The 13,312-nt window shown below is 36.7% G+C and overlaps 5 protein-coding genes and 1 long non-coding RNA gene across 6 annotated transcripts; 2 read left to right on the plus strand and 4 right to left on the minus strand.

Annotated features, from left to right (window-relative positions):
• Positions 1–578: 578 nt before the first annotated feature.
• LOC117183556 (histone H2A) lies at positions 579–1,039 on the minus strand. Its single transcript, XM_033377785.1, has one exon. The coding sequence runs from the start codon at positions 1,017–1,019 to the stop codon at positions 645–647; it is 375 nt and encodes a 124-aa protein (XP_033233676.1). The 5' UTR covers positions 1,020–1,039; the 3' UTR covers positions 579–644.
• A 147-nt stretch (positions 1,040–1,186) lies between these two features.
• LOC117183562 (histone H2B) lies at positions 1,187–1,646 on the plus strand. Its single transcript, XM_033377798.1, has one exon. It carries the CDS (start codon positions 1,248–1,250, stop codon positions 1,617–1,619), a length of 372 nt encoding a protein of 123 aa, XP_033233689.1. The 5' UTR covers positions 1,187–1,247; the 3' UTR covers positions 1,620–1,646.
• A 1,722-nt stretch (positions 1,647–3,368) lies between these two features.
• LOC117183564 (uncharacterized) lies at positions 3,369–4,438 on the minus strand. Its single transcript, XR_004468665.1, has 2 exons — positions 3,803–4,438; positions 3,369–3,708 (listed from the first exon to the last, which is right to left on the minus strand). It is a non-coding gene; the product is annotated as an uncharacterized lncRNA (long non-coding RNA).
• Positions 4,439–9,893: 5,455 nt separating this feature from the next.
• Positions 9,894–10,778, minus strand: LOC26532398 (histone H1-like). The gene has a single exon (XM_015179655.2). It carries the CDS (start codon positions 10,755–10,757, stop codon positions 9,984–9,986), a length of 774 nt encoding a protein of 257 aa, XP_015035141.1. The 5' UTR covers positions 10,758–10,778; the 3' UTR covers positions 9,894–9,983.
• A 1,273-nt stretch (positions 10,779–12,051) lies between these two features.
• LOC117183559 (histone H3) lies at positions 12,052–12,587 on the minus strand. Its single transcript, XM_033377789.1, has one exon. The coding sequence runs from the start codon at positions 12,517–12,519 to the stop codon at positions 12,109–12,111; it is 411 nt and encodes a 136-aa protein (XP_033233680.1). The 5' UTR covers positions 12,520–12,587; the 3' UTR covers positions 12,052–12,108.
• Positions 12,588–12,699: 112 nt separating this feature from the next.
• Positions 12,700–13,147, plus strand: LOC26532710 (histone H4). The gene has a single exon (XM_015179654.2). The coding sequence runs from the start codon at positions 12,775–12,777 to the stop codon at positions 13,084–13,086; it is 312 nt and encodes a 103-aa protein (XP_015035140.1). The 5' UTR covers positions 12,700–12,774; the 3' UTR covers positions 13,087–13,147.
• Positions 13,148–13,312: the final 165 nt, after the last annotated feature.

Raw genomic sequence — 13,312 nt, forward strand, 5'->3', positions numbered from 1 at the left:
TAGTATGCTCGCCAGACGATTACTACCTGCCAGGCCTTTGAGGCGGTTGAAGAGATTGGGTTTTGCCAAAACTATTGGCCAACTCTAAGTTTCCCTCCCAATATTATAATATTACTTTTTTTTTATTATTACTATATACTACACTATATTATATCTCTATAAGTCCTCTTGCATAAAGCAATAGGTTTGGTCTCCATAATACTATTTACCTGTGTTGTTAAGATACGATATATGCAATGTACGGATTCAACGCTTAATAAATAAATAAAAAAAAAAAAAAGTCAGTTCAGCCATCTTTCCAAGATGGGCACTTTTTGGTCGAAAGTATTCTCGTAGATAAACTTGGGTAGAAACATGGGTAGGTAGGAAAAATTTGGGTTCTTTCTTGGCAAGCAAACATTGAATTTCATCCGTTGTTCAGATGAGTCGGACGCAACTGTACTTTCTGTAACTGTACCAAAAAAAACAAAAATATGCGTGTTTGGCCTGCAGAAATATGTGCATTTTATTTCAACTGATAATAATGAATGATAATAAATTATGAAAATTCTCTGAATTCTTTAGTCATAGTTTGGTCGTCCTGAAAAGGACGTTTTGGTTTATATATTGTACAAGAATGTAAATTGTTTTTGCTATTGGAGCATTTATGCCTTCTTCTCAGTCTTCTTGGGCAGCAGAACGGCCTGGATGTTGGGCAACACACCACCCTGAGCAATGGTGACGCCTGAGAGCAGTTTGTTCAACTCCTCATCGTTGCGGATGGCCAGCTGCAGATGGCGAGGGATAATTCTCGTCTTCTTGTTATCACGGGCAGCATTGCCAGCCAACTCGAGAACTTCAGCGGCCAAGTATTCCATCACGGCTGCCAGGTAAACGGGAGCGCCGGCACCGACACGCTCGGCATAGTTGCCCTTGCGAAGTAGACGATGAATACGACCCACAGGGAACTGAAGACCAGCACGGTTCGACCGAGACTTTGCCTTTCCCTTCACTTTGCCACCTTTACCACGACCAGACATGTTAATAGACTCCTTTTCTTTTTCACTGTTCACACACGAATGTTGTCCAACCCCACAGAACGCCATATTTATACCTTTTCCGACTGCATGACCGCTCAACCAAGGGGTGGGTTTTCGCCCGCTACGAAATGTATGTTAAACCTGAACAGACTACTCGAATAAAACTATAAGGTTCTGAGCCCAGTCCGTTCAAACACATTAAGTGTTTTACATAAAGTGAAGTGAAAAATGCCTCCCAAGACTAGTGGAAAGGCAGCCAAAAAGGCTGGAAAGGCTCAGAAGAACATTACCAAGAACGACAAGAAGAAGAAGCGCAAGAGGAAGGAGAGCTATGCCATCTATATTTACAAAGTTCTGAAGCAAGTCCATCCTGACACTGGTATTTCGTCGAAAGCGATGAGCATCATGAACAGCTTTGTAAATGACATCTTCGAGCGCATTGCTGCCGAGGCGTCTCGCTTGGCTCATTACAACAAGCGCTCAACCATCACCAGTCGGGAAATCCAAACGGCTGTGCGCCTGCTGCTGCCGGGAGAGCTGGCCAAGCACGCTGTTAGTGAGGGAACCAAGGCTGTCACCAAGTACACCAGCTCCAAGTAAATTGGTTTCGAACAAAACCCAAAAAGGCCCTTTTCAGGGCCACAAAATGTTCTTCCAAAGAAATTCCATTTTCAATATACTATGTATAATTTCATCGATATGCAAGAAATATATGCAAATTAAACAACTGCGGCAGCGGATTGTGTTTTTAAAAAGGTTTTTATTTTACTTCGAACTTAACTTCACTGATATAGATATAAGTAGAGGGTCACAAAGGAGTTCCGGGCAAGGGATTGCGCGATATTAATATTTATCTAGACTTTGCGGTGTCGCTGCTCGATCAAGACTGATTTGAACTTTCTGATCTTTGCCTCGTTGATCCCTTTCGGGAATCGTTTTTCTATAAACATTTCAATTGATTTCGCCATCCCGAGTATTGGATTTCGTCATCCAAAGAGAGAACTGTAAAAGGCCTAAAGTGCAGGATCTGCAAAAAGCCGGGAGTGAGATTGTTTATGAGAAGCCGGGTGTGGGCAAACATTGGTTTTCCATTTAGGCGAGTGTCAAAGATTGGGATTGCGGCGGGGGCGCTTGAGATTGTACATCTTAGAAATCAATTAGGCGGAGGCCCAAGATTGAAATTGTTTTCGTTTTGGAAAGCCAAAGATTGTTTACAACTCGTATAAGAGCTCAATGGAATTGGGTACGTTAACTCCCCCCATTCTTAAATGTTTCGTCCCGATACATTTTGAAGTTCTGATAGAGCTCTAATTTCTTCTGACAGTATTTGAATGTTGCTTTCCACTATTTCCTCTGACGGTATTCTTATTGATTTAATAAGTACAAATTTGGTTAATTTATAGCCGAAGTAAAATAACATTAACAATATCAAAATGATTAAAAATAATGTTGTTAATGGTAAGGCCGTATTACCTAATGTTATAAGGGGATTTAAAATATTAACATTATCAAAAGAAAATTGCTTATCATTCGATTGTATATAATCGACTAATTCAAAATCGCTATATCTATGATGCGATATATATTTTAGAATTTTACCCTTATCATTTATGTGGGTTATATTATTTATTACAATTGTGTTGTTGAATATAAGGAGATACGATCCTAACAAAGTAGTATTGTCTACGATATTTTTGCCTGAAACTAATATGGCACCATCCTGAATGATGTCTATTTCTTTGTTTTTTTCCCTTTTTTTAGTGCAGTTGGCTTTAAAGCCATTAAGTAAATTGGTGAAACAGGTACTCTTTAAATTTATTTGTGCGTAATTGTTAAAAGTTTCACTTTTAAAATTATTCATTAAATAGTATTTCTCCTTACATTCACAAACTTTTTCACTTATAACTAACATTCCATCATTTTGTGAGATGGCTCTTGCATGGTAAAACTTGCAAATATCTTTAATTTGAGGATATTTTATGTAAATGATTATTAAATCTGCATTTCGAATTATTTTAACCGTTGCAATGTCCAACAGATCAGACAGTTCAACATTATGTTTTTCATGCTTATAAATGTCCTCTATTTCGTTTTTATTTAAAATTTTTGTATTGAAAATGTTTACTTTTAAGAGGGTTATGGTATCAACTAAATTTAGTAGGTCAAAAGTTATTAATTTTAAACGATGCTTTCTCAGTATCGTTTCTTCATTGAAGATGACATTCTTTAATGAATTTGATAGCAATTCAATTTCTTTGAAAAATTTGGAATTTATTACAAATTGTTTATTATTATTTTCAGTTAATTCAATTACTTTATTTTGTATTTTCAAAAAGTCGTCATGATCAGGGCTGCCTGCTATCCATTTCCAAATGGTACCTAATTCATTTATTCCCCTTTCTTTCCGTTTTGGAACTAATTCTGAAATCATTAATTTTAATAGACTTAAGTCCATTGATATTTCCCACTCATCGTCTGAATTAATTGATTTGTTGACATATTTGGATTCTTTATCAATTATCTCTCTATAAAAACTCAAATTAGTAATATGGAAAAGTTCAGCGTATGTTTCATAAGTGTAAACGTCTCTGTCGTCTTTGAGCAATAGATAGTCACTATGCGTATAGTCAATTACTTCCGCAGTCGTCAATATAACAAAAGTCAGTATTAGTATATTCGCATACATTTTCTGGAAAAAATATTTAATATTTTATGTTATCTTTATGTATAATTCTGTTTCTATTGTTGATTATAATTTTATTCGGTCTATTTTCCTTAACTACCTGCTTTTTGTATCGGGATTGAAGTTTATTTCTTTCCCCGAATTTCTTTTCATAGACTACTTCTCCTATTTTATAATCTTTTTCTCTTCTATCTTTGTTATGTATCTTAAGCATTTTGGTCTGAGCTTCCTTAAGTAATATTGGATTATGTTTGTGTTCTATTTTGTTATACAATATGTCATATGGCATTTGATTGGTCGTTGAATGTATCGTCAGGTTATATTTCAGTGCCGCCCTTATTATTATTTCTGAATAATCTGTTAGATTTAGTTCATCCTTGATGCACCGCGCTATTTCTGTTAGTGTGGAATGTACCCTTTCTACCTGACCATTTGAGGTGCTGTGTCTGGGATCAGCATAATAAATAGTTAAGTTACTTCTTTGTATGAATGATCTAAATTGTGCTGAAGTAAAGCTTGGTTCGTTGTCAGTCATTAATGATGTTGCTAGCGGAAAGTGTTGTAAAATTTCCATTACCTTATTTTCAATGTTTAGTTTACTTTGAATTTCCTTGACCACCAAGTATTTGGAATAAGAATCTATACAAGTTATGAATGTTAGGTTTTGGGCATAGTATATGTCTAAGTGTAATTGATCTCCTTCTTTTGCTGGAATGGGAGCTTCCCCAATTGGAATTTTTACAGGATGTCTCTGATATTTGTTTTTGTTACAGATCTCACAATTTTTTATATATTCTTTTAATTTTTTGTGCAGGTTTGGCCAATAATACAGCTTAGTTATTTGTTTGTAATTTTCGTCTAGTCCTCTATGGGCTCTGCAATGTGTTTCTTCTATAATTATAGCTTTATCTTCTGAATTTACTACATCTTGAAGGAACTTTCTCGTGAAGAGAAATTTATTTATGAAGTTTTCCTTTAGCTTATTTTGGATAAGGTATAAATCTTCTAAAGTGCAGTGTATTCCTGTGGTTAAGTGAGGCTGGATAAATTCTTTTAAAATGATTAGCAGATTGTCAACCGTATCAAATTCAATAATATGTCGGGTATTTTCATAAACTCTTACTAACTCATGAACTGTGAATCTCCCTTGCGCTAATAGTAGCTGCTGTTTAAATTGGTTTAGAGGCTTGCTAGTCTCTTGAATGACGTTTTCGAAACTACTCTCTGCTGAATGCTGAGTATTTATGTCTGATTCTGATTCTGTTTGGTCGACATCACTATCTGTCATATGATTTATTTTAATCCGAGATAACGCGTCCGCTACTACGTTAGTTGAGCCTGGCTTATAAATGATTTTTGGTGTGAAACTTTCTATGAAGTAATACCAACGTTTCATTTCAACATTTGGATTTTTTTGCGACATTGCAAAGGACAAAGGTTGGTGATCTGTATGTATTTCAATTCCACTCACTCCGTATAAATAATTTCTCAAATTTTTTAATGCCCATACAATAGCTAATAATTCTTTTTTATTAGTAGCATATAATTGCTCGGTTTTACTTAAAGTTTTAGAAATAAATGTTATGGGATTCCCATCTTGCGACAAAACTGCACCTATTGCTATGTCCGATGCATCTGTGGTTAATGTGAATTTTTTATTGTAATCTGGTTGTACTAATTCAATATGTGCTATTAAACTGTCCTTTAAATTATTAAATGCTCCAATTGCTGGTTCATCCAGCTGTATTAATGTTTTCTTGGATGCCCTTCGTGAAACTTTCCCATTTACTCCGCTCAGATATTTTGTTAAAGGTTTGGCAATTGTGGCATAATTTCGGACAAATTTTCTGTAATACCCTGTTAGTCCTAAGAAGCTACGTAGCTCTCTGATATTTTTAGGAATTGGATAGTTTTGTATTGTGGAGATTTTGTCTGGATCTGTTTTAATGATATTTTGGGAAACAATGTATCCCAGAAATTTGGTTTCCAATTGAAAGAATTTAGACTTTTCTAGTGAAATTTTCATGTTAGCGTTTTGCAATATCTGAATTATATGAATTAGATCTTTATAATGTTGTTCTATAGTTTTTGAAAATATTATTATATCGTCCATATAAACGTGACAAGTTTTCCCAACTTGTTCTCTAAGTATATCGTCCATTGCCCTTTGGAAAATTCTGGGAGCGTTCGTCAATCCCATAGGCATTCTTAGAAATTCATATTTGCCGTTATTTATGGAAAAAGATGTTTTTTCAATATCTGATTCCCTCATTAAAATCTGATAGAAACCTGACTCTAAATCAATGGCCGAGAAATATTTCGCTTTACCTAAATTGGCAAGGATTACTGAAGGATCTTGCATAGGGTATCTATCCGGTATGGTGTTTTCATTAAGTTTCTTAAAGTCTATTACTAATCTATGCTTAGGAGTTCCGTCCTCATTTACTCCCTTCTTTGGTACTACTATTACCGGTGAATTATATGGGCTTTTACTAGGTCTGATTATACCTTCATCTAACATTTTACTTATTTCGTTATTAACGAAATCGTTAACCGAATAAGCGTATGGATACTGCTTGCCATATACCGGTGTATCGTGTTCAGTGTTAATCTCTCCTTTTATATCCGTTCTGAACGGTAACTGTAAATTTATATTGGCATGGTCTTCTTCGATGATAGATACCATTTTCTCTCTGAGATTTTCTAAATTGTCCTCTTTGTAGGTTATTGTGTTATACAATTTCATTTTTTTCAATTCAGAATTTGCATAATTTTGAATGTCGGATATTTCTACGACGGCGCGTTCAGGATTTTTGCATCCCAAACTTTTAAATTGTTCATTGTCGGATAATTCAACGACGGCGTGTTCAGGATTCTTTAATCCCAAACTATTCGAACTTTTAATGTCGGATAATTCAACGACGGCGTGCTCAGGATATTTTAATCCCAAACTATTAAAACTTTGGATGTCGGATAATTCAACGACGGCGGGTTCAGGATATTTGAATCCCAAACTATTGACGGATAATTCTTCGTCGGCGTGCTCAGGATTTTTTGATCCCAAGCTATATAAACTTCCTTCTACGTTTACTGATTCACTTTTCATTTCTTTTTCTTCTTCAAAATATTTTTTTATTATATATTCCTTCAACGGAAGGATGGTTTTTCCTTCTATAAAGGTTAATTTGTTTAAAGAAAGGACCTCGTCATATATTAGTTTCTCCTCATTGTCTTTATAACTTAAAGTCCCCTTTCCTGTATCAATAACCGCTCCGATTTTCTTTAATAGGTTAAATCCTATTAGTAAATCTGCCTCCATTCCATCTATTTCATAAAACACTTGCTTTGTGTTGAAAATTGTTATATTATGGAAATATTTAATTATTGAAAACCCATTCACTGTAGCGACTTTCTTATAAATTGGTAATTCTTTTTTATTGTCGTAAATTCCTTTTTTTATATAACAGGAAGTTGCTCCCGTATCTATCAAAACTTTTAGTTCTCTGTTTATTTTTTTGTCTACTCTTTTTAGGTAGGGCAGACCTACTTCGGGGGCTGGTCTAAAAAATGATCCTCCTCAATGTTATTTATTCTCATTGCTTTATTAGCCGGTTGTTCCGACATTTCGTTTGGCTTTCGTTTCTGCGCTTGATTGTCGTTAGACTGATTATTCGGTACTACGTTTGCCCTAAAATGCTGGGCTTGGCTATAATTGTTATTATTTCTCCTATAATAACCGTTAGTATTCTCCCGATAATTTCTATTGTTATTATTTCCCCTGAATTGATTGCTGTTCTGTCGGTTCCGGATTTGTATCGATTCGTCTACCTCCATTGGTTCTGGGGCCTGATTTTGTTGTTTATTACCCAAGAAATAGGGTTGTCCCCAAGACATGTTATTCCTCTGCAAATCCCTTCTTTGGTCGAATGGTGAACTGTTAGTCCTAGATTGTCGCTGGTTGAATCTTAAGGTATTAAAATTATTATTCCCTGAATTTCTGGGACCGCTGAATTGGTAGGCAAATTGGGCCCGAATGTTATTAGATTGCAATTCCTGTACCTTTGCTAATGCATTCGGTAAATCTGGGGGATTCAATGAAAATAGGATTTCAGCAATGCCGCCGTTTAGGCCAGTGACAAAAATGCGTAAGGCATTGTCTCTAATTTTTTTATTTGATTCTTTGGTGATTTCACTGTCCTTTCCGTGAGTCATTATTGTCTTATTTATTAACAAGGTCATTTTCTTGTTAACCTCGTTATAGAAATCTATAATTGAAAGGTTCCCTTGTCGGAGAACGCTTAACTCCTGTTCTATTATGTAAATAGGTCTCTTGTCACTGTAAACAAAGTCAAGCCGTGAAAGTATGGCATCAAAATTTAGAACTGTCCCGTGGTTGGTCAGTGCGTCATGTGCTGGTCCTGTTATTTTGTTTCTCAAAATTGTTAATGCAATATAATATTGCTTACTTCCTTTCTTATATAACTTCACTGCAGTTTCTGCAGCTTCCCTCCATCCTACATATTGGTTTAATCCACCATTGAAAATTGGTAGGGATTCTATTACCTTTAATGTGGTGTCGTCTCTTATTGTCTCGTCTATTGTTTCTGCCTGATAATCCGATACCTGATCGGATTTAGTTTCTATTTGTTGTTTTAAATTTACAATTTGCTCTTGAACTTGTGAAATTTGAAGTGCTATCAATTGTTTGACCAGATCTGCTGTGAGATCGGTCCTTGCTTGAGAGTTAATCATTTTTAGTTTTTCAAAATCTAAAGTTAGCTGATCCACTTTTAATTTTTCTTATATGTTAGGTTTTTTATAATCTTATATATCCTAATTGAACTTATATATTTATTAATACAACTCTTGCTCACGAAATATCCGGTAGGGGTCGTCCTTCTTAGTTTGGCAGATCTTCGAACGGGTCTTCCTTCTTAAATTTCTTTGCTCAGCTGGGTCTTCTGGGGGTCTTCCTTCTTTGGCTTCGCTGATCGTTTCACTTTCTTTGTATTTTGGTTTTGTCGGTTTTGTTGGTTTTGTTTTTTTTCTTTTTAAACTTTGGGTTTCTTTGGTTGTTTTTGTATTTACGAATTGCCTGGTATTTGTATTTGTATATGTATTTGTTTTTGTTTTTGTATTTGTATTTGTATTTGTATTTGTATTTGTATTTGTATTTGTATTTGTATTTGTATTTGTATTTGTTTTTGCACACCCTAAGCTCCGGTTTGTTTCCTTTTTATCTCACTTTTTTTTATCTATATCACACAGTCACTCCGCGTTTTTAATTTTGAAGGATTTATTCCATTAATTAATTGTCCTTCGGGTTTCGGCACGACGCAACACTTTTATCATTCGGTGTTTTTTATACAACGTCGCCCCACGTTGGGCGCCAATTAAACAACTGCGGCAGCGGATTGTGTTTTTAAAAAGGTTTTTATTTTACTTCGAACTTAACTTCACTGATATAGATATAAGTAGAGGGTCACAAAGGAGTTCCGGGCAAGGGATTGCGCGATATTAATATTTATCTAGACTTTGCGGTGTCGCTGCTCGATCAAGACTGATTTGAACTTTCTGATCTTTGCCTCGTTGATCCCTTTCGGGAATCGTTTTTCTATAAACATTTCAATTGATTTCGCCATCCCGAGTATTGGATTTCGTCATCCAAAGAGAGAACTGTAAAAGGCCTAAAGTGCAGGATCTGCAAAAAGCCGGGAGTGAGATTGTTTATGAGAAGCCGGGTGTGGGCAAACATTGGTTTTCCATTTAGGCGAGTGTCAAAGATTGGGATTGCGGCGGGGGCGCTTGAGATTGTACATCTTAGAAATCAATTAGGCGGAGGCCCAAGATTGAAATTGTTTTCGTTTTGGAAAGCCAAAGATTGTTTACAACTCGTATAAGAGCTCAATGGAATTGGGTACGTTAACTTGCACAATACAATACAAATTTTATTCAATTGCCGACCTCTGAGATACAGCGTCTGTGTGAACGGTTTTTCATACATATGTACATATTTGATGTATGGTATGTATTTGATTCGGTTCGGGGAAAATGCATTCCGAATAAGTCTTTGAATAACGTTTGAACTGGATGCTAAATATTAAATATCTGTAGCATACTCGTATGCTGTATATACTGTATGCAAGACAAGGCTCGATAATTTGTATCTCTTTTGAATATAGTTTTGTAGCCCTGAAAAGGGCTTGTTTAAATCAATTTCAGACGGATACATCTAAAATTTCGAATGCGACCTTGTACACCAACGTGTACTGTTTCACACTTTACTTTTTGGCCGCTGTCGTCTTGGCTTTCGGCTTCTTTACAGTGGCGGGAGCTGCTGGCTTCTTCGTTGTCTTCTTGGGCTTGACAGATGCCGCTGCAGCTACAGCCTTTGCTTTTGGCTTTGGCTTTGGTTTTGCTGGGCTCGACTTGGCCTTTGTCGCTGCTGGCTTCGCCTTCACGATTCCAGTTTTCTTCGCATCCTTAGCCTTTGCCTTCTCAGTTTTCTTCTTCTCGGCGGTCTTCTTGGTGGCGACTGACTTCTTCACCTTTAGTTTCTTGTCACCGGCAGCGGCTGCTTTTTTAGGGCTTGCTGTCTTCTTGGTTGCCGCCGACGACGATGACGCCACCTTCTTACTTTTAACTTTCTTCTCGACAGATGCAACCTTTGGCTTGGGCTCCTTTTTGGCGGAAGCCGACAGCTTGAACGAACCAGATGCACCCTTTCCCTTTGTTTGGATCAGCTTTCCATTGGCAACGGCCGACTTCAAGTACTTCTTGATAAATGGGGCCAGTTTCTGGGCATCGCATTTGTATTCGGCAGTAATATATTTCTTGATTGCCAAAAGCGATGAGCCGCCACGTTCCTTCAAGCTCTTAATCGAAGCGTCAACCATTTGCTGAGTTGGGGGATGCGATGGTGGAGCTGTGGGCTTCTTTGCCTTTGCAGTAGCAGCAGCGGATCCAGATGCCTTTTTGGCGGCCACCTTCTTCTCCGCTGGCACTGGTGGAGCAGCCACTGGAGAGGCGGATGTTGCAACTGCAGAATCAGACATTATTCTTTACAAAATTACACTTTTCAATGAAAAAACACCGTTGCAGACCTGGGCTATGGTCCCTCGTTCGAATGAGAAGCGAGTAGAAGGGCAGTACGAAGATGATTTTAGCAATGGTGATTTGTTTGTTAGAAGTTTCATTGAACGTCTGTCTTATTTTTGCTTTTCTATATATAACTATTAAATAATTGTAATATATTTTCATTGATTCATATTGTTAAATATTTCAAATATTACTGTAAATCATTTATTTTGTGAATATCGTCCATCATCGATTTTTAATAATTGTGCAAACTTTGACAACTAGTTATCCAACTCTTATATTTCGGATTCAATGATATTAATAAATAACAATGCTGGCTCATTTTGCTAAACTTTTTTTTGAAACATAAAATTTGAACAATTTACTTTAAGAGACAATAAACATATATTCACATATCGTTTAGTATGGTATTTTAAAATCGTTTTGAAAATAACCCTATCGAGTAGAAAAAGACCACTTTCTGGATATGTTCAACATTGAATTTAGGGGTCAACAAATATAAATGTTTAAAAATATATTGTTTAAAGCCATTTTTCTTAAGGAAATGAACACGATTTTCAATTTTATATTATTTCTGATCCATTTTTGCCAATATTTACCCAAAAATAACATACTTTCTTACCCACATAGCACTACAAATTAGGTTCATCTCAAAGTAAAAATCGAAAAAATAAATTTTACTTAAATTTTATTGTCTATACCAATTTATACGAATCTTAAGAACATATTTCATTTACTTTTGTTGAAGATTTTCATATATTTTCATTTATAACGACCATTTATTGCATACGAGTATACCAGTAGTAGATTCGAAAAATATCAAATGCAATTTATTGGTCATTGGAAAAATCTAAAATTACGTTAAAAGGGTTTGTATTCTATTCTAGTTCCGCAGCTCTAGCTGTTTGTTTCTGATAGGTTTGTCACCTCGCAACAAAAATATATTTTTTGTTTCCCAAATACATAGAAATTACATATATATCGCCGCAATTTAACCATACACAAATGTTGTCCCCCTTTTAGAATTCTTACAATCAGCATAATTCTTTAATGAAAAACCCGAAGATGTCAAAACATTCGTCTAACTATACATTTAATACGGATCGTATACGGTATTCTCCCAATCCCATTCTGTTTTGTATCTAAACCAACGCTCTAGCACAAAGCAAAGACAAAATTACAAATATTTTATTTGGAAAAAATAGTACGAGTATGCAGAAATAAAAAATCTCATTGGAAATTATTTTGTGGTCCTGAAAAGGACCGATTTGTATGAAATTTATATGCGCCTGACGAAGAAATATCAACTTAAGCACGCTCGCCACGGATACGTCTGGCCAGTTGGATGTCCTTGGGCATGATTGTGACACGCTTGGCATGGATGGCGCACAAGTTGGTATCTTCGAAGAGACCGACCAGATAGGCTTCGCTAGCTTCCTGGAGTGCCATTACTGCCGAGCTCTGGAAACGCAAGTCAGTTTTGAAATCCTGAGCGATTTCACGAACCAAACGCTGGAAAGGCAGTTTGCGGATCAGCAGCTCGGTACTCTTCTGGTAGCGACGGATTTCACGGAGGGCAACAGTGCCGGGGCGATATCGATGAGGTTTCTTCACGCCTCCGGTTGCTGGAGCACTTTTACGTGCGGCCTTGGTAGCCAGTTGTTTGCGCGGCGCCTTGCCACCAGTCGATTTACGAGCAGTCTGCTTGGTACGGGCCATTTTCACTATTCACTTTCAAAGTCTGAATTTGTAATAATCTATAGCTCATCCCGCAACTTACTTATATAGCATTCTTCTGGTGGAGGGTTGAAACGAGAGAGTTGCCGAAGCATGCTATTTCATTTCACGAGCGAGATGCACATATCATTCGGACTCACTCGTGTTTCGATGGTGTTTTGTATAAATACAAGCGATACAAAATGTGGATGGCATTCGTTCTTCGTGTCGTAAAGTGAAACAACATAGTGAAAGAAAATGACTGGTCGTGGTAAAGGTGGCAAAGGCTTGGGAAAGGGAGGCGCTAAGCGTCATCGCAAGGTTCTGCGTGATAACATCCAGGGTATCACGAAGCCCGCTATCCGCCGTTTGGCTCGTCGTGGCGGTGTAAAACGTATCTCGGGACTCATCTACGAGGAAACTCGTGGAGTGCTGAAAGTGTTTTTGGAAAACGTTATCCGTGATGCCGTCACCTACACCGAACATGCCAAGAGGAAGACAGTCACAGCCATGGATGTTGTGTATGCTCTGAAGAGACAAGGCCGCACGCTGTACGGTTTCGGCGGTTAAGAAAATCAGTATAGTCTGCTGTTCAAAAGTAACCATAAATTAAACAATCGGTCCTTTTCAGGACCACAAAATAATCTAGAAGAGAAACATATTTTCAAAATTATGAATCGTACTTGATAATAAAAAAGAAAGAAAAAATGAATTGATTGTCGAGTCATTGATTGCAATACGCAATTCCCATCTACTATGTATGTATGTGCGCTGCATATAGTGGTGTTTTTCTTTC

Source organism: Drosophila pseudoobscura, chromosome 2 (genome assembly GCF_009870125.1).
Source record: "Drosophila pseudoobscura strain MV-25-SWS-2005 chromosome 2, UCI_Dpse_MV25, whole genome shotgun sequence".
In the NCBI taxonomy this organism is placed as follows: Eukaryota; Metazoa; Arthropoda; class Insecta; order Diptera; family Drosophilidae; genus Drosophila; species Drosophila pseudoobscura.